The 18,010-nt window shown below is 55.1% G+C and overlaps 6 protein-coding genes across 6 annotated transcripts; 5 read left to right on the forward strand and 1 right to left on the reverse strand.

Annotated features, from left to right (window-relative positions):
- The first annotated feature begins 1,295 nt into the window (after nucleotides 1-1,295).
- Nucleotides 1,296-3,384, forward strand: CDEST_13804 (Putative target SNARE coiled-coil domain, syntaxin domain-containing protein). Its single transcript, XM_062929960.1, has 3 exons — nucleotides 1,296-1,535; nucleotides 1,611-2,138; nucleotides 2,226-3,384. Exons 1-3 carry the CDS (start codon nucleotides 1,455-1,457, stop codon nucleotides 2,580-2,582), a joined length of 966 nt encoding a protein of 321 aa, XP_062786011.1. The 5' UTR covers nucleotides 1,296-1,454; the 3' UTR covers nucleotides 2,583-3,384.
- A 459-nt stretch (nucleotides 3,385-3,843) lies between these two features.
- CDEST_13805 (Putative mitochondrial outer membrane translocase complex, subunit Tom70, malT-like TPR region) lies at nucleotides 3,844-6,468 on the reverse strand. The gene is made up of 3 exons (XM_062929961.1): nucleotides 6,065-6,468; nucleotides 4,467-5,913; nucleotides 3,844-4,414 (listed from the first exon to the last, which is right to left on the reverse strand). Exons 1-3 carry the CDS (start codon nucleotides 6,254-6,256, stop codon nucleotides 4,176-4,178), a joined length of 1,878 nt encoding a protein of 625 aa, XP_062786012.1. The 5' UTR covers nucleotides 6,257-6,468; the 3' UTR covers nucleotides 3,844-4,175.
- Nucleotides 6,469-6,638: 170 nt separating this feature from the next.
- CDEST_13806 (uncharacterized protein) lies at nucleotides 6,639-8,887 on the forward strand. Its single transcript, XM_062929962.1, has 2 exons — nucleotides 6,639-8,492; nucleotides 8,552-8,887. The coding sequence occupies exons 1-2, from the start codon at nucleotides 7,783-7,785 to the stop codon at nucleotides 8,676-8,678; spliced, it is 837 nt and encodes a 278-aa protein (XP_062786013.1). The 5' UTR covers nucleotides 6,639-7,782; the 3' UTR covers nucleotides 8,679-8,887.
- A 257-nt stretch (nucleotides 8,888-9,144) lies between these two features.
- On the forward strand, nucleotides 9,145-11,594 carry CDEST_13807 (Putative aspartic peptidase A1 family, aspartic peptidase, active). The gene is made up of 3 exons (XM_062929963.1): nucleotides 9,145-10,420; nucleotides 10,474-11,343; nucleotides 11,403-11,594. The coding sequence occupies exons 1-3, from the start codon at nucleotides 10,028-10,030 to the stop codon at nucleotides 11,481-11,483; spliced, it is 1,344 nt and encodes a 447-aa protein (XP_062786014.1). The 5' UTR covers nucleotides 9,145-10,027; the 3' UTR covers nucleotides 11,484-11,594.
- A 2,088-nt stretch (nucleotides 11,595-13,682) lies between these two features.
- Nucleotides 13,683-15,854, forward strand: CDEST_13808 (Putative Btz domain, protein MLN51 plant; the record flags this gene model as incomplete). Its single annotated transcript, XM_062929964.1, has 1 exon — nucleotides 13,683-15,854. The coding sequence occupies one exon, from the start codon at nucleotides 13,683-13,685 to the stop codon at nucleotides 15,852-15,854; it is 2,172 nt and encodes a 723-aa protein (XP_062786015.1).
- Nucleotides 15,855-16,201: 347 nt separating this feature from the next.
- Nucleotides 16,202-16,728, forward strand: CDEST_13809 (uncharacterized protein; the record flags this gene model as incomplete). The annotated part of the gene is made up of 2 exons (XM_062929965.1): nucleotides 16,202-16,251; nucleotides 16,335-16,728. 2 exons carry the CDS (start codon nucleotides 16,202-16,204, stop codon nucleotides 16,726-16,728), a joined length of 444 nt encoding a protein of 147 aa, XP_062786016.1.
- Nucleotides 16,729-18,010: the final 1,282 nt, after the last annotated feature.

Genomic DNA, 18,010 nt, shown 5'->3' on the forward strand with positions numbered 1-18,010 from the left:
GACAGCCATCGCGAACCAATCGAAAACGCGTTGCAACTAGCAAAACAGTATCTTTCGCAGTGGACATTTGGAGGAGTATACGTTAAGCCTAAGATAAACGAGAAGGCTCCAGTGGGGCTGCTTGCAGAAAAGGACCCCGCCACAATATACGCGCAATACGGATACGAAGCCAGGACGGGCTTTTTGGTTTCCAATCTGCTGCTCATAGCTGATGGATAGAATGACTGGAGGTGCGCACATGCCGCCTTGCAGGGGAGGGGCAAAAGAGCGGCGACGTGGGCGATACTGCATGCTGGTGAGTAGGAATGGAAGGCTTAGGACTTCCCGGGTAGAGGAAAATGGGTGGTGCGCACAGCCACGAACTGGTGACGCTTCCTAGCCGTTGTGCCGGGGACCGGCTGCGAGATCAGCGAACGAGCCGAAGCCGATGGGCTTTTCTGGGTTGTGCGCGTCTGAGTCTGACGCTTCGCGCATTTCTAGGCGACAGGCGGGCCATTGAGAAGAATTGTAAGTATTCGTAGGTGCAACTCGTTCGTGGTGGCTATTTTTGGAGGTATGGATGACTACGCCTGCCATCACCGCCGCCACCCAACCCATGTCGCGTTCAATTGCCATCTGACGGAGCTGCCAATCGTCACCTGTTCGACCGCGGAGCGAAAACAGCCATGTTCGGGTCCAGGTGCGAGAAGGGGGCAGTTCCAGCCTCCCGCCAACGGCTACCGGGCTGTTCCAGCGCTGCCCACCGCCGTCGGACCACACAACATGACGGACAGAAGAACGAAAATACGTCCGGTGTATAACAATAAGCTTCGCCCCGCACGTCGGCGCAACATGCTCTGATGTCACTGACCCTGTGTTCGCTTCACTCCATCTCTTCCATCGACCGAATTGCTCGTGTGCCGAAACTGGCTTTGCAAAAGTGTCCTGGTAACAATATCAAGAGTCTGTGGACTGCCTCAAACCCCGCTTGCTTTCATTAAAACGTGATTCTCCCATCAAAAAGCTTGTTCATTTGATTCCTACTCGTCAGATTTTCCCAGTGGAAAAGAGAAGGGGAAAAAGAGGGAAACAACAGGGACCCCGGAAGGCAGATCGGCCAACTCTGCCCACTTGCGCCCCGTTCACCAGCATCTCCATCCAACCACAAACACCGCCCGGTGTATCCGCTCAGACAGGTCCAGGTGCCTGATTGGGTCCGTCCTCACTGTCATTTCAGCGTCTCTCCAGCACTTCCCAGTCTCCGTCAGCGCCTGGGAGATCCAACGTCATTTAAGCTGGCAGCGACCAAACATCAGCCGAAAGATCCTCACTTCGGCACCACCACCACCACCACCACCACCATAACATTCTCACGAGAGGCCCAACTCAATCCTCCTCGTTCACGGCCGGCCATCAATCCTCGTGGCTCGAAACGCGCTGGCTTCTTTTCACATAGGCACTAGCTTGTACACAACATGTCGTACCAACAGTATAATCAAAACCCCTACGCCCAGGGACCCCAAGCTGAGAGCGGATATGAATACGACAGCCAGCAGGTCCGTCGCTCTCTCAGTTGCTTTCGACTCCAGCGCGAAGGCTCACGCTGATCGTGCCAACGCTGACTTCCGTAGCAGCCGCAATATGGTCAAGGGCAGTACGAAATGCAGCCTTACGGGGAGGCCGACAAGTTCGCCGAGCAGCCCGCGCCCACCACCTTGAGCCAGCAAGACTTCCTCCAGCGCGTGCAATACCTGCGCTCGGAGATCCAGGGTCTCACATCTGATATCGAGAACATCGCCCAGCTGCACCAGCGTTCCCTCGCCGCCCCCGACAACAGCGCCAGCTACCAGCTCGAGCAGGCCGTCTCCGCGACGCAACTCCGCAACACGGCAGTCAAGGACGGCATCAAGGCCCTCGAGAAGGACCTGGCCAAGACACGTGACGGGTCGCGCGCGACCAAGACCGCCCAGCTCAACTCGCTGAAGAACACGTTCAAGGCCGAACTTAACAAGTATCAGCAGATCGAACAGGACTACCAGCGCCGCTACCGCGACCAAATCGCCCGTCAGTTCCGTATTGTCCACCCGGATGCGACGGAAGCAGAAGTCGAGGAGGCGACGCAGATGGACTGGGGCAACGAAGGTGTTTTCCAGGAAGCGGTAAGTTTTGGAGTGCTTTTGTTTTCGTTTTTGTTTTTTTGCCGAAGTCCTCGGTCACTCCGCCATCTGTACTGACAACACAATCAGCTCAAATCAAACCGGACAGGCCAAGCCAACTCCATTCTGGGCAACGTCAGGGCTCGCCACAACGAGCTGCAGCGCATCGAAAAGACACTTATCGAGCTGGCCACACTCTACCAAGAGATGGCAACGCTTGTCGAAACCCAGGAGCCTGTCGTCGAAGCCGCCGAGCAAAACGCTCAGCAGACGGTCGAGAACATCCAGAAGGGCAACGAACAGGTCGAGACAGCCAACGCTCACGCCAGGAGGCGCAGAAAGCTCAAGTGGTGGTGCCTTCTCGTCGTCGTGCTCATCATCATCGCCATCGCGCTCGGTGTCGGCCTTGGCGTCACACTGGGCAAGAACGCAACCAACACCCAATAAGCAGGCTGTCGTGAGGCATTCTCGGTAATCGCACCACGACGACGACGGGGTTTAATTCCAAGAGGGGCTCGCTTCCTTATGATATTGAGGGACGACAGGTTTCAAAAGAGAAGCACTACGATATTTAGATTTCATGATCATGGCTCGGGCGGGTGGGAGCAGGCATTAATGAGAGCGGACTCACACGAAAACAGCCACAAACCAGCTCAGCTCACCGCCGACGAAGCCACCATTTTGCCGCCTGTATAAGACACGGCAGGCTCCACGATTCCCCACCAACGGTTGACTTACTGTACGCATACTCTTCATACGATCAGACGGATTAGGTTCTTAGGGAGGGGTACATTATCTTTCTGTATTTATTCAAGGCGTTTCCTTCTCTCATACGTTTGATGAGATGATTTGGAGGGGAGGTCAGCCAATATCTTTCCCCCCCTCCCCCTTGTACGTATCGCATTCAATGGCGGCCAGTTACGGATATGCATGCATCGACGACAATACCGTACTCTCACAATCAAATCCGCAACCGTTGCGGCCCATCAAGCCCTCAAGCCACGACAGCCATGGCGGGCCATGACAGGAACCTGACTGGTCTGGGCCCCATGTCAACCCTCTGTTGACACACCCACCCCCGGTCTTCCGTCCGCAAAAATGTCGACCCCCCACCGGCCAAATTTTGCACTCACGATGCCCGCACACATTCCACTCCTTCTCACATGCAATTTCGTTCGCGCACCCTAGCCCCATGTCTCAACGCTACACTCCCTCATAGTCATCTCTTCCAACGACCTTTTCAACAAACATGGTCTGGTGGTGTAGTTGGTTATCACGTCAGTCTAACATCTCGTTGAGTCGCATCGACGGGCTGGGCACACTGAAGGTCTCCGGTTCAAGTCCGGGCTAGATCATTAACAGCTGGGCGATTGGTTTAGTGGTATAATGACCGCTTAGCATGCGGTAGGTCCAGGGTTCGATTCCCTGATCGTCCATCTCTTTTTGTCGGTTTCGTGTACCCGGGTTGTTTTGTGATGGAGTAAGATTGTGTGTGGTTCATTCAGTCTTTTGATTTCACCTCTCTTTAACGGACCAAATCATTCATTCGGCAGCGGATGTCACAGATTGGCTGGCATGCTTCTTCCTCTTCTTTGCTCCTCTTTTGACATATGTTCAAGGCGCATAACAAACTGATCATGAGGAGCGAACGGTCGGGATATGTCAGGCGCGGATAGGGTATGACAGTGGTTACATATGACAATGGACTAATTCTACAATGCTCTCACCAATATACGCAAAGTGAGGGAAGTCGGATTATGTACAACGTAAAGGGTTCGACCCATGCCTCCCAGCCGTTCGCAGCCCTGGACTTCACTCCCCTTTCCCAAAGCCCCCACCACCGGCTAACAAACAAAAAGACACGACACAGCGAAACGGGTGACTTGCCCGCTCTGATAATTTTCCCCTATTACCGACCAGGAACCCAATTGTCCGGGCTATCCGCTCCCTCATGTGCTTGGGAGTTGTGTGTTTCTCTCTTCTTACACGACGCCAGTGGGTGAGTTTTACATGCTTCTTGTTCAAAAGGCCAGTGGCCCTTTACCGGGGCATGCCACCCGGGCCAATGCCCTGAAGCTTGGCCGCCAGCTTCGGGTACTTCTCCTGTACCTGAAGCTGCGTGCGCGTCGCCTCGGCGTACGAAAGAGCATTGACGATCTCGCCCTCGGTGCGGGCAAGCTCTGCGGCGCGCTCGAAGTACTTGAGCGCATCGGTGACCTTGCCCTGCTGCAGAAGAAGCTGGGCCATGGTGGCAACGGCAATGTCGCATTCAGGATCGACTGTCACGGGGGTTAGCGGCAGAATTCAAATGTGGGCATGGCTTCCACCTACTGATGAGCGCCTTCTGGCACAACTTTTCGGCCTCGCCGAAGTCCTGCTTCCATTGGAAGAGGGTAAGAGCCTTGTTGATAAGAGGAAGAACGTTCATGGCCATGGGCTTCGTCTTGGACTCCATGTCAATGGCGCTGTCGAACTTCTCAATGGCCTCCTGGAAGTTGCCCTGGTCGAGAAGCAACTCTCCGTAGTAGTTGTAGACATCCGGAACTTCCTTGAAGTTCTTGATGCAACGACGGAAGGTCGACATCGACGATGCGATAGAGCCCATCTTGTACTGGGTAACGCCGAGCTGAATGTGGGAGAAGATAAAGTCGCGGTCCAGGTCGATCGACTTCTGATAGTCCTTGGCGGCGTCGGAGAACTCGCCCTTGATGAAATGGAGTTGAGCGCGGTGGTAGTAAATGTCAGGGTCCTCGCTGTTCTGTTCCATGGCTTTCTCAAAGTCCATGGAGGCCTTCTCGGGAGCGCCAAGCTCGAGGTTCATGCTGGCGCGCTTGATGTAGCTTTGGGTCATGGAGGGGTCCAGCTCAATGCTCTTGGTCAGGTCCGTCATCGCGTCGTCGTGCTTTCCGAGCAGGCAGCTGAAGGTACCGCGGAGGTTGTAAGCCAGGGCTTCGAACTCGCCAAGGTCGCCAAGCTCCAGGGCCTTCTCGAAGGCGGCTCTTGCCTCCTCGTAGCCATCGCCAGTCTTTTTCTCCAGAGCTCTCAGACCAAGCTGCAGTTGACCCTTGCCGGTCTCTTCGGACAGGACAACAGAGTCCTCCAGGCCGGCCGGAAGAGGCTTGACGCGGAAGCTCTGGAGGTAGTTGCCAACGAAGGTATGGCTGGGCAGCTTGTTGGGGCGGCTGGCCATCATCTCCTGGGCCTTCTGTTCCGCGAACTTCTTAAGCAGACGCTCGACAGACTGCGCACTGCTCTCATTCTTGAAGCTGTCGATGATGCAAGAGGCGGTGAAGTCGAGGAGAGCCTCGCCGTACATCTTCAGGTGTTCATAGGCGTTGGCGCGGCGGTTCAGGGCCTTGACGTATTCAGGGTCGAGGTTGATGGCGGCGGTCGTGTCTTCGACGACCTTGTCCCAGTTGCCCAGAGCATTGTAGCAGGCGGCACGGTTAGAGTAGAAGATGGGGTTTGCCTTGCAGAGAATGGCCTTGGAGTAGAGGTCAATAGCCTTGTTGTAATCCTTGCTGCCATATGCCTGGTTGCCGACATCCTTCAACTTGGCGGCGTACTGCTCTCGCTGGTCGGCCGTGAAGCTTGCGACAGTGGTTTCATCGATCTCGGGAAGTTCATCGGCGGTCTCGACGGCAGCAGCCTTGGGTTGCGTTGGGGCAGCAGCCTCTGCAGGTGTGGGCTGCTTTTCTGCGTCTGCCGCGGCCTTTCGTTCGGCCTCCTTTCTTTTCCTTCTCTCCTTCTTGCTCAGCTTTGGTGTGGAATCCTTCTTCTGTTGTTACGCTAGCTGTCAGCTTCGCTCTCGTCGAGACTTATACAGTGCCGGGAGAGTGCGCCAAGATCTCGGTAATGACGGCTGAAAAATTAAATCGCATGACGACAGGCGTCGCGGCTGCGAAAAGGAGATGGAGTGAATGACGTACGGAGTCGCTGTTGAGGAAGTAGATAACGCCGGCACCAGTGGCGACGACAGCAACACCAGCAGCAGTGTAGACAACGGCCTTGTTGTCCGAGGCCCAGGTCGTGATGCGATCCCAAAGGCCAGAAGACGAATCAACGGGAATGACAGTCGGGGGACTGGCCATGGGAGGCACGGACGGCAGGGGATTCGACATTTTGGCAATTGGCCGAAGCAATTGGTCAAAGAGAAGAGGATATCAAGGGGTTTACAGGAAGGGAAAGTCGCGAGATTGAAAGGAAGGGGATTAATGGGCTGACCGGCTTGGTCGATGATGTAGAGGGTTGCACGATTGGGTTGGTATTGCTGGTGCTGATGCGCTGGACCAGGAGCTTCCGAGTAGCCGCAGACGAAAAATTATTGCGCGACGGGGAAGCTCATGAGGAGTTTTTCCGGGCTGTTGCCTCTGGGCCGCCTGCCGTCATTCACTGGGCCTCAGGCGATTCAAGAGTGGGGGTGCCAGGGAGGCGCGCCCATAAATCTGCACACTACGTAACCACTGAGGGTACGCGACATCCTCAGAGCAAGGGTGCATTGGTCAGCCAGCGTGGTGGTACTTTGGCACGTTGATTGACAGTGCCATCCATGCCACGGTAAACTGAGTCTTCGGTCTTATTCAGCAGCAATTGCTTGTCACATTCTGTTTAGTTCGCTAGGGTTCAACTGTTCCGAGTGCCAGCGTTGATGGGCTTGCACTCGGATTGACCAGGCTAGGCCATGGTCCAATGTGTCTGGAATCCACAAGAGGCATTGTTCTTGCACTCTTCCGGGTTGTCCGTCACTCTTGGCCACCTGGTCGTCTTGTCTTCTTTACTTGTCGCCTCTCTCTCAGTCGCGAATCACCGCGATGGGAGTCATCGACGTGGACTCTGCTTTATCCCACAACCAAACACATTTTGCTATCGAGCCGTGTTCCTCGCAGTAGGTCTAATCAAGGTGCGGGCGGACCTGACGCCGTCATGATTGAGGTCCCACGGCGGAGATGGTGAGGACTATGGTGACAACTTGCTTGTAGACGGAGAACTGAAATCGGGCGATCGGGCCACACATCGAGGCTGTCAAGCCATCTGCATATTCAGATCATTATGAACAATTTCAATGGTCCATGATGGCGGATGGAAACTCTGTCGCGGATGCATTTTAAGACCATGGCAGCGAACAGCCTCCCGACAAACGCTCTTGCAATGTTGAGTACGCCTTATCGCGAATTCTAGTCGCGGATTCCTCATCGCCTTGCCAGCCATTGATCACCCACACCATATCACTTGCCTGTCGAGTCCCCAACCTTTTTTAGCGTTCAGCATTAGAGTGACAAAACCTGGAAAATCTACGGTGTCTGATGACTTGAAACAAGAATTCAGCGCATCGTTCTTGTGAGCACTGAAGGATGCTTTGCCTGCTATACCTGGAGCGCTTCCGTTACGTAATCACCGCGGTACAACTTTTGGGCGCCAATATTTCCCGCTGCGAGTACTTTAATTGACAACTCTGGGGTCGTGTGGTCGTTCTTAACTTGGAAGCCTAGCCGTCTTTCCATTTCTGTGTTCTTCATCCAAAATCAGTTTGTAAATGCACAAACACTGTCTCTCTTGGCGACTGAATCAAAAACCAAACCGAGACCTGAAAACATTCTCACCAAAGTGCAACATCACATAAATCAGCTCCGCGGCGCTCATTTCCACCATGTCCAACGACTTCCAGCTATTTACATCCCTTCGGTATGACCCAGGGCTCATAAGAGTGCCCAAAAGGCGCTTGGCCAATGCGGGATGGAACGCCAAAATGACGTCGCCCTTATATATGCTGGACCTCCACCGGGATCGGATGTTACGGGCTGCCACCTACTGGGGTTGGACATCTGCTATCGAAGCTATTTCGGACTCGGCCGGTCTCCAGAGGCTGGCTGATGTGATTGAGTCTTTCTTGGCCCAGCACGGGAAGGAGTCGGCTAAGAGAGTCAAGGTGCTTCTGAACTCGGAGGGGCATCTCAGCTGCGAAGCGTCAACGGTGCCCGCCGTGCCCTTGGAGAACCTCTTCCCGGAACGACTACCAGCGCCAGGAAGTTCCAAGCAGGCCGGAGAACCGTCCGAGGATTCTCCTGTGGAGGTGTTAATTGACACAACGGAGACTCAGCAGTCAGAATACACGCACTACAAGACAACAAAACGAGCCATGTACGACACTGCCCGAGACCGCGCCGGTATCGCTCCAGCAGACCGCAAGGAAGTCCTTCTCGTCAACTCCAAAGACGGCAACATTATGGAGGGTAGCTTGACAACCCCGTTCTTCTGGAGAAACGACAGGTGGGTCACTCCGCCGGTATCTGCCAAATACAACCCCGAAAATGGCAGCGGCGGGCAAGACGGGACATCCCGCAGATGGGCACTCGAACGGTAAGTCGTGGGCTCCGCATCTTGTTTTGTTGGATATGGCTTCGGACTAACCGGGATAGCGGTCTGGCCGTGGAAGAAGAGGTCAAAGCCGACAGCATTGTGGACGGAGAGCCATGCTGGGTTAGCAATGGTGTCCGCGGCTTCACGTTTGGGAGAGTGCGACTCGATCCTGCCAAAGCAAGTTGAATACTAGTAGACCGATGACATTCAATACATCTTAGTGATGAGTCTTAGGTACTTGGGGTTGCCGACCACGCAGTATCCGTCAAGTCAAAGTCTATAGTCTCTGGCAATAGAGGCTACTTCGTCCTTGCCAGGCATCAGCTGCATGCTTTACTCCAAATAACTGCACCACACCTTCTATTCCAACCGTGTGCGGTCAGTGATACTACTATGGCAAGCCGAAACGAAACTCTTCAAGCAGAACAGAATGGATTGACACTGATTACATGGTCATTTTAGCCTCCGTCCCAGGCCACCTTTCAACATGAACAATAGGTCTCATCCTGTTCACGGCTCTCTCTACGTCCTTGGCAGGGTATCCAGGAGTCTGCAGTCGATCGGCGCCAAGACGGGACATGGCCCGCTAAGCTCATCCCTGCCCCCGAGTCACCGTGCGGCAGCCCGTTACATCATCACCGACGGGGGAGACCTCATCCCTTGGCTGAGTTATTCGTTCATATCAGCAACCCACGCTCCCGGCGTTCGTGAACTTCGCAATGTTTTCATCTTCGGGTCTCTGTGAAATGTGCCAGCCGCCATGCTGGATCTCAATGGGCCATTTGGCCGGGAAGCTCAGATGCAACGTCCTCGAAATCTCAGAGGGACAAAACTGTAGATGAGATCACCTCCAAGTCTGTGGATCTGCTACCAAGCAACGTCCTGTTGGCATCACTTCTATCCGCCCATGCGAGTAAAAGTTTCATCGCCAGGCTTGAGCCGGCTCAACTTAGACCCCACCGGTAGGCTAGGCCACCCCCCTCTTCGTTTTTCTCAACTGCCTCATCGGGTTGGACCGAGGGCTGGCTCATCTCTCGCCCCCCTCACAAATCTCAAGAGCACGGGCAGAAGGTCCGAATGCGCTGCCGCAAACGATCCGTTTCAAGCTTGCAGTTGCAGCGCCCCGCCTCCCGTGCCTTGCTCAATGCTGTCACACTTCCACTGCCGGTATGTCATCTTCTCATGTCTAACAACTCAATCCCGATCTTGTTCATCTGGGCCATCGTGAACGAAACGATAGTCAGTTATCTTTAAAAGACCTCACCCACCCCATCAGTGCGTGGAATATCAGCTCCTCGTTGCACTGCAAGTACTTGCGACGCAGTTTCCATTGCAACCATCACGCATTCAACCCAACCAATCCTCTATCATCCGGTGCCGCGCTTCCGAACCGACGTTTCTGGTTCTGAACCAAACCAGGCAGGTAACAAATCATCAGCCTGACTCGCCAAGCGAAGATCAAGTCTTCCCAAGTGACAGCTCGCACCACTTGCTACTCATTCATAACTCAGAGCTTCTCCCGTTGCACATTCGATATGGAGGCACTTCTCCAAGCTCAAGCCAAGTTCAAAGCGGACAAGGGTCTCGCCAAGATTTCGGCTGTCCCAAACGAAAATTACAAACGCCATGGTACAAAGTCTTATGTCTATCTCCTGAACAAGTTCAAGTTTGAGCCGACCAAACCGGGCCCCTATGTTCAAACACGAAGGATGGCTCAGAGGGGACTCGCGGCACCTGGTTTCAACGCTCCAGTCGGCGGCCGAGTCTCCATGAAGCAGGTTCTCATGAAAAAGGCCGAGGATGACCAGCACGGAGAAGTCACGGCCGAGGACCAACAATGCGACTCCATGTATCTCTATGAGATTTCCATCGGAACACCACCGCAAAAGTTCAAGTTGGACTTTGACACGGGCTCCTCCGATCTCTGGGTACTCATTCCGGTCAAAGGCGCTTATCCTGATGGGTGCTAACGCGACGCAAGGTCTTTTCGACCGAGCTCAGCAGCTCCCTCCAGGGCAACCACAGCATCTTCAACCCCGCCAAGTCCTCGACGTTCAAGAAGCTCGATGGCAAGACGTGGAAGATCTCGTACGGCGACGGCAGCTCGGCCTCGGGCGATTGCGGCACCGACAACCTCGTCCTCGGCGGACTGACGATCGAGAATCAGGTAGTCGAGCTCGCCGGGCAGCTCGCGCCGCAGTTCTCGCTGGGCACGGGCGACGGCCTTCTTGGCCTTGCTTTCAGCTCCATCAACACAGTGCAGCGCGAGGGTAGTTTCCGTGACCCGCAGACCACGCCCGTCGATAACATGATCTCGCAGCGCGACATCCCTAAGGACGCGGAGCTTTTCACGTCGGCCTTTTACAGCGAGCGCGACGGTGGCAAGCCGCGTTCGTTTTTCACGTTCGGATGGGTCGATGCGGAACTAATCGAGGCGTCCGGGGAGGATGTTCACTGGGTGGAAGTTGATACGGCGCAGGGGTTCTGGATGTTCCCGTCGGCATCGGCGAGCGTCAACGGCAAGGCCATCGTGCGGGGCGGGAACACGGCTATTGCGGACACGGGGACAACGCTGGCTCTCGTTTCGGACGAGGTCTGCGAGGCGCTGTACAACGGAATTCCCGGCTCTAGGTATGACGATCAGCAGCAGGGCTATGTATTCCCAACCAGCACTACGACGAAAGATTTGCCCGAGTTCAGGATCGCCGTCGGTGGCAAGGAGTTTGAGGTCCAGAAGGAGGACTTGGCATTCGCGCCGGCCGGTGACGGGTTTTGGTACGGAGGTGTGCAGTCTAGGGGCTCCAACGCGTTCGACATTCTGGGCGGTGCGTTCTTGAAGTCGATTTATGCGGTGAGTATTGGTCGATAGTGCGAGTGGAAGTGTGATGAGCTGATGCTAATCTGTGGCAGATCTGGGATCAAGGGAACACGAGGTTCGGATGCGTGCCCAAGATGGGGAAATCACAAAACCTGGAACCTTCGTCTTCCTGATGAAGTTGGAACAGAGGACTGTCGACAATCAGAGCGCTATAGTACGATCCGTTGTTAAGAAACCTGGAAAAGATCCCGATTGTTGTTTTCTAGCAGGTCTAGAAAGGAAGAACGAAGTTGGAAGATTTGATGACGACCCTTTATGTGTTACAGAGCTTGCCCTACGACACCGGCTGCATTGCAGATTGGCAACATTATGTAGCTGTGACTGCCAGGACAAAGTTCGACTGCCAAGGACAAAAAAAAAAAAAAAGAGTTGACGGGTGTCCCAAAGCCGGAGATGCGAGGGCGTATTCGCTGGGTTAAAGGTTACTGGCGACTGCCTACCAACATGACTTTTTACGCCAAGAGCAAGGGGGTTGTAGCTTCAGCGACGATGTGGTTTCGGTCATATATCGCCAGCGGGTTTTTCTTCTTCTTTTTTTCGCAGGCTCAACCTGCATCGGAAAAGGCTTCTATCATGGCGGCGTGCACGAAATTCCAAGACTAGCAGCCACGGTTGGGAATGACTTGTATGCTCCGCGTATGAGACCTCGATGGTTCGCGAAGGTCACAAAGAACGCTACCTAGTGCAGGGCCGCTTCCATCCTCGGATCGAGCAGCTTCGCAAACATATTGAACCCCTTCTCTCGATTGCCATGACTAATAGTATCACGTCGCCCGACAACGACAACAGTGCGGTGCCTTCGACTCTTTCTTGGCTCCGGTCTAGGTTTGTTCGACTTCGAATCAGCCGTTGTCATCCCATCTCAAGGCCGAGGAGGGCACATGGTGAGCACGGTGAACAAGGTTTCGTGCCAGCCCGCCAGATCCTGGAGCATCCCGGCGCCCAGGACTTGAAACAACATAACGGCGCATCGCCCTGGGAAGGGCTGTTGAAAAGGGTCAGAGGCTTTAGACGAGGCATTAGGGTCCATGGAAGTGCCGGAATGACAATGTGCCGAACGACGACACATGAAGTATTGGCTGTATCCAGTCGTTGGACGCATGAGATGATTGTGTAGGCAAAGGGTGATAAGAGAGGGAAAGAGAGAGGAATGAATGAGTTACAGGCTTACAGCCAGAGAGTTCTACGGATAGGTTGAGCCTGCACTTGACGAAACAATTCAAAGAGTGGGTCCACCGAGCTCCGTGACGACCCCGGATTGGTAGAGAAGCCACACTCACTTTGTATTATTCTCGGAAGTCAGGCCAGATCCTAACCTTCCGCTCTGAGCACCTCACAGCTCCAGCCTCTAGGGGAGGGAGGGCCGGGTTTTAGTGGGCTGCTCTGCTCTCCACAGCGGGCACGTTGAGCTGGTCCAGGCCCCAAAACGGCCCAAAACGAGCGTCGTCGCACGCCTGAGGAGCTGGTACAAGGTCGGGGATCCTACTGGCCGAGAATGCCCTGAGAGGCGGGCTTTGGAGTTTGGTTTTGGGGGAGGGGAGGACACGGGTGCCCAACCGGTGGGAGCACAGCCAACACACAGCAGTAGCTCCAGCCACGGGCCAGGGAAGTAAAAAAAAAAAAGACAACCCATGAAAAAATAAAGAAAAAATAAAAATAACACCGCACTGCATCCTCAGTTAACGGGGGTTGGAAAGATCAACTGGTGTCTGTGAGCCTTTGGGTGGCCCCGTCTCCGTCGTCCGTCCGTCTTGTCTTTACGTCGTCTGGCCGAAATCCCTCCCTTCCCTTCCTATTATCACCATCACCATCTCCACCCCCTGCGATTCCTCCTCGCACCCCAAACCCTCCTCCTCCTCCCATCCCCCAGACTTCCCCTTCATCTGCTCTTTCATTAGAAGCAGAGAGGTCAGAGGAGACGACACGGCTTCAAGCTCAGCTTGTGCACGGCATTGCGTTCCCCCTCCAATTCGCTCTGCTGGTCTGCTCTCCCCACCACTGCACGACGAAGCTGTGCTGCTGCTGCTGCTGCTGCTTCTGCGGTTGTATTTATTTAATACGCCTTTCTGGGCCGTCGTCCGTTTGCTCCATCGTCCTCATTCTTCGCCGACCGCAGCGCGGTACTTGCTTTTTCATCTCTTCCATTCGACCAACTCTGGCAAGCATCGCATGATTGCCTCGACAACCTTCCGTCGCTTCCTCCGCTCCTCGAGCCCGCCCTCCCCGTCGTCGACCTGAGCATCGCCCGCCTTCTACCAGCTCATCAACCCCGAGAAAGAGTTACACGTAGCTGCTCCCCCGCAAGCTTCACCATGGCAGCCCCTCCTCGACGTAGAAAGATTGGTCATAGAAGACGCATCGAGGACGAGGAAGATGGAGAAGGTGGTCCCGACCAGCTCGAGCTCGATGACGACTCTCTGACCGAGGGTTCCGTCATCAGCGATGACCACGATCACGGTAACGACAGCGATACCAGCAACATCGATGAGGCTTCTCCTGTCACCCCCAACCCTAGGAAGTCGGCTGGGAATGGAAGTGCGAAACCTGCTGCCCGGAATGCCTCGACCTTGGGTCCCCAGAGGGCCGACAAGGCTGTGGCTGATGCCGACGAGATGCTCCAAGGTCTATCTGTCAACGACCATCCCGAGCCCGCCCAGCAGGGGCAGCTCGACGCCGCTACATCCCCGCCCAAGTCGTCTGCCCCTCTCGTCGTGAGCTCACACTCGTCACGCCCAACTGAGCCCGTCAATGAACGTCGTCGTCGGGAGCACGAGGAATACAAACGGAGAAGGGATGAGGACCCCGCCTTCGTTCCCAACAGAGGGGCCTTCTTCATGCACGACCATCGCCATGCCGGTCCTGCTGCCAATGGCTTCCGACCGTTCGGGAGAGGACGAGGCCGTGGCCGCGGTGGAGGCATCGGCGGCCCTTACGCACCGATGAAGTACGCCCAACAAGAGCTTTCTCGTCGTCACCCGGCTAACCCGAGCAGCCAACTGCACAGCCCGACCGACCCCATAACGAGTGGCCAGTGGGCACATGATATGCACGAGGCCGTCACCGAACCCCCGCCCTCGAGGCAACCCAGGCACTTGCCCGTTGATACTGAAGGTCCTGCCAACGGTAATGGCTTTATCCCAACCTGCCCGTCCAATCCCACCCCTATCAACAGGACACTGTCAACCGAACGACACATCGGCAATGTACAGGTCAGAGTGTCCCTCCCCGCCGTAGGCAGAGCTCCGTCCGCCTATGGAATGCCCGTCAAACAGTACACCAAGCTTCCGGATCACCGACCGCCCCTTCGTCGTGACAAGCCTGTTCGCATCTCCTTGCCCGACAACCCGCCCAAGTACATCTTCCCTGCCGTCGACCGCTCCTTCATATTCATCCCCCGTGCGATGCGACCCAATCAGCAGCGGACGCGAGGCAAACCTCGTTCCGGTGGTCTCGGCTCCATCGGTGGGTTCTCTAGACGGACCAGCGTCTTCGGCGGAAGCTTCTACGGCAGTGCCTATTCTCCCAGCGTTGCCCTTAGTCGGCGCTCCTCACTAGCACCGGACGGACGGGATTATATGTTCTCGCCCACGGGCTCCGTCATGTCGCGAGCTCCGATTCCTGTCGAGAACCCCCGGCCGGTCGTCCGCCTGCCGCCTGCGAACTACCCTAACCAGCCATTCGTCGGGCAGGACGGCTACCCCATGCACATGCCGATGCAGCCGAATGAGCCGTCCATCAACGATTTGCCGCAGCCGCAGACGCACCCGTTGCCCCAAAAGCCTGCCTTCCAGGAGAACCGCTCGAACCAGATACCCATGCACCAGCCTCGTCCTCAAAAGGCCGTCTCGGTCACCAATATCGAATCGCCGACCCTCAATCAAGGTCCGCAAGCCTTCCAGCAAGCATTCCACCAGCAGGTCCCCGTGCAGGTCTCCAATGGCCATCCTCAGGACGGCCACTCACGGCAGCCGTCATACCCTACGCAGCATTCTACTGGCACACCTTTATCCCAAATCCCGGAGAGAGCCATTCATGCTGCCCCTTTCCAGCCGAACAGCTTCCAGCAGCAGAGCTTCTACAACCAGCCCTACCCCATGATGCAGCAGCAGCAACAGCCGTACTATTATCCCGGACAGTACAGCGGCAACAACATGCCTCCGTCAGCCACGGCTCCGTCGTTCGTTCCTTCAGGACAGCCGGGCCAGGGCCAGGGTTTCCCTCAACAAGCCCAGCCGGACCCTGCGGCTGCGCAAGCAAACGGACAGCCACCTAACGGACCCAACTTGGTAGCCCAAGAGGTCAACGGCATGGTATACTACTACGATGCCATTCAGATGCCGCCCATGAACGCCTACCAGGGTTACCAGGCCCCGCCTCCACAGTTTGGCTCTGGTGTCGGCAACATGGGCGGCATGGTGACGCCGAGCCCCGACGGGTTCTACTACCAACAACCAACCCCTGGCATGGTGTACTACTCGCAATAGGATGGACGACCGCCTTTCTAGGTCTCTCCGCACCTCCCAACCCTTCCCGTAATCCTTGTAATTCTCATTGTCGGCTCTCTAGTCGTCGCTATACCCTCTTCTCGTCGGACGGCTGGACGGGGCCAACGGACAGGAGGAAATCACAAAAAACTTGTCGGTGTTTGAACTCTTATGATGATAGTATTGATAGGACGGGCAATCTTGATCTGGGTCGAGTCGGCACATTGCTTGGAGGGTTGGGTTTGCGAGGTGCTATTGTTGCTCACCGACGGGTTCCCACCTCCTTTTCTGTTTCCAGGTCTGCTCGCAAGCACACGTTGGGAAGGGAAGAGGAAACGGTTCTACGGATGGCGGAGGGCCAGCGAGCGACGGTTGAAAGTGTGGGACGAGCCAATCCGTGGTTTCTACAAACTCACCTTTTTTCGAATTCAAGAAGTTCCTCCATCCTGTCTCTATCTGTCGTATCCTTTCTTCTCTTAGGCTTTTCTTCTGCCTTTTTTCTATATGCGTTTTGGCACCTGCGCTTTCCTGTGTCTTCTTCGATAGGGTGCGCAAAGGGTTTGGTTTACAGATGCGGTGTTCTGGAGGGGTGGCCGGGGAGGTTTCACCGGCGAGTGTCTACGCTTGGTGGGTTTTTTTTCTGAGCGTCTGTACATTCCTACCCAAGAAACCTTTTTCTTGCTCCGTTATGATGGTCGAGGCTGACCTAAACGTTCTTTTATCCGTCACAAGCATCATGGGGCACAGGTGGCTGTATCGGGCTACATATTCAATCCTCTTGCCTCTTGCTCTTTATTTCCGACCTCTCCTTTGGTTTTTTTCCCCCTTCCCTGCTCTATTCTTCCAATGTCATGACGAACCCAATGATGCCTAGACTTCGTTTTTGGTCTCTTCCGTTGGTTGTGCTTTGCTTTGTTTCTTATCGAGGTATTGCAGTTATATGCATGGGCTTTCCAGAGAGATGTGGTCCCTGTTTTCTTTTTTTCTCGCGATGGAAAAGTTATCTAGCCGCTTGGCGGTTTCTTCCAGGAGAGGGAGACGAGGAAAAGGGCTAGAGCGGACCGGGACGGCTACTGGTATTTCTGCCGGTGGTGACGTGGAGAGCGTACGGTGGAGGGAAAAGAAAGTAGGATACGGGCGTCGGAGAGAGAGATGGTCGCGAAGGAGGGCCGACGGATCCATCCACTTTCCCCATCTTGGTTGGAGAGGGCTTGGTTCTATGCAACGATTGTATTTATGCTGTTTGTCTGGTCGATCTGTAGGGATCTGCCTCGATTTCGACGCAGTATGGGTGGTGGTGGTCGGTTAGAAATGGGATGATTTTGATGTCGTCCATCCGCGGCCCATACTTTGTGCCCTGACGATCTGACCCCCCTCCCTCATGTGGAACGGGCTTCCCCTACCATATCACTAAGTGATCCATAAACGGCGTAGACGGCTCCCAAACCTCCTCTGAGCCGACTATGCGGTGGTGAAATATGGGACTGGCGAGGCTCGTCTGGTGCTGAGAGGACAATATCCCCTTTTGTTGCTCCTGACGGGGAAATCCGTCGTCCACCCAGCAGCGCAAAGAAAGCCGTGAGTATTATTGTTGATCTCAGGTACCAAGCTTTTATCGAGAGAGAAGCGGCCTCACTACCGGTATCTCCAAAGACGTACGCGGTCATCCCCCTTCCCCCCTCCCCCTCCCGAACAGGCCGCGAAGCTCTCTACCATGTCCCAGCCGTCTTAATACACAGCAAGAGCACTAGCCGGTGCGACGTTTAATTTAACTTGTAGGAAATGTCCCAGCTGGCTGGCCGACCTTGTGGCCCGAGACTTCCAAGTCGGGCGATTGACGAGAACCTCCCGCCCGTGTCATCAAGTAAAAGCAGTGCTTCAGAGTTCGGTTCACAAGGAAAGCCGCCTTGGTAGGTCGGTCGGTTGGTCGGTCTATCGAAAGACGCCCGACCTCGGGCCACAAGCCGATGAGCTTGGGCCAATAGTTTCCAGCCGGCGATGAAAGGAATTCATCAAGTCTTCGGCAACCTGTTCCCTGGCAGACCTTTTTTCCTTTGATCGGCTTTTCTTTGTACGCGGGAAGTGGGAAAGGGGTTCTTTGTGCGGAGAGGTACGTCCTCGGAAGAGCATCAGGACCATACTGGCAATTAAGAGCA

This window comes from Colletotrichum destructivum, chromosome 9 (genome assembly GCF_034447905.1).
Source record: "Colletotrichum destructivum chromosome 9, complete sequence".
NCBI classification, from domain to species: domain Eukaryota; kingdom Fungi; phylum Ascomycota; class Sordariomycetes; order Glomerellales; family Glomerellaceae; genus Colletotrichum; species Colletotrichum destructivum.

What these genes read in the sequence shown, in the direction of transcription:
- CDEST_13804 (XM_062929960.1), top strand. Translation starts at nt 1,455, where the DNA reads ATGTCGTACCAACAGTATAATCAAAACCCCTACGCCCAGGGACCCCAA. An exon ending in ATGAATACGACAGCCAGCAG is followed by an intron (nt 1,536 to 1,610) that starts GTCCGTCGCTCT and finishes TGACTTCCGTAG; the next exon opens with CAGCCGCAATATGGTCAAGG. An exon ending in AAGGTGTTTTCCAGGAAGCG is followed by an intron (nt 2,139 to 2,225) that starts GTAAGTTTTGGA and finishes CAACACAATCAG; the next exon opens with CTCAAATCAAACCGGACAGG.
- CDEST_13805 (XM_062929961.1), bottom strand. Translation starts at nt 6,256, where the DNA reads ATGTCGAATCCCCTGCCGTCCGTGCCTCCCATGGCCAGTCCCCCGACT. An exon ending in ACTTCCTCAACAGCGACTCC is followed by an intron (nt 5,914 to 6,064) that starts GTACGTCATTCA and finishes GCGTAACAACAG; the next exon opens with AAGAAGGATTCCACACCAAA. An exon ending in GTGCCAGAAGGCGCTCATCA is followed by an intron (nt 4,415 to 4,466) that starts GTAGGTGGAAGC and finishes CCCCCGTGACAG; the next exon opens with TCGATCCTGAATGCGACATT.
- CDEST_13806 (XM_062929962.1), top strand. Translation starts at nt 7,783, where the DNA reads ATGTCCAACGACTTCCAGCTATTTACATCCCTTCGGTATGACCCAGGG. An exon ending in CGCAGATGGGCACTCGAACG is followed by an intron (nt 8,493 to 8,551) that starts GTAAGTCGTGGG and finishes TAACCGGGATAG; the next exon opens with CGGTCTGGCCGTGGAAGAAG.
- CDEST_13807 (XM_062929963.1), top strand. Translation starts at nt 10,028, where the DNA reads ATGGAGGCACTTCTCCAAGCTCAAGCCAAGTTCAAAGCGGACAAGGGT. An exon ending in CGGGCTCCTCCGATCTCTGG is followed by an intron (nt 10,421 to 10,473) that starts GTACTCATTCCG and finishes ACGCGACGCAAG; the next exon opens with GTCTTTTCGACCGAGCTCAG. An exon ending in TCTTGAAGTCGATTTATGCG is followed by an intron (nt 11,344 to 11,402) that starts GTGAGTATTGGT and finishes AATCTGTGGCAG; the next exon opens with ATCTGGGATCAAGGGAACAC.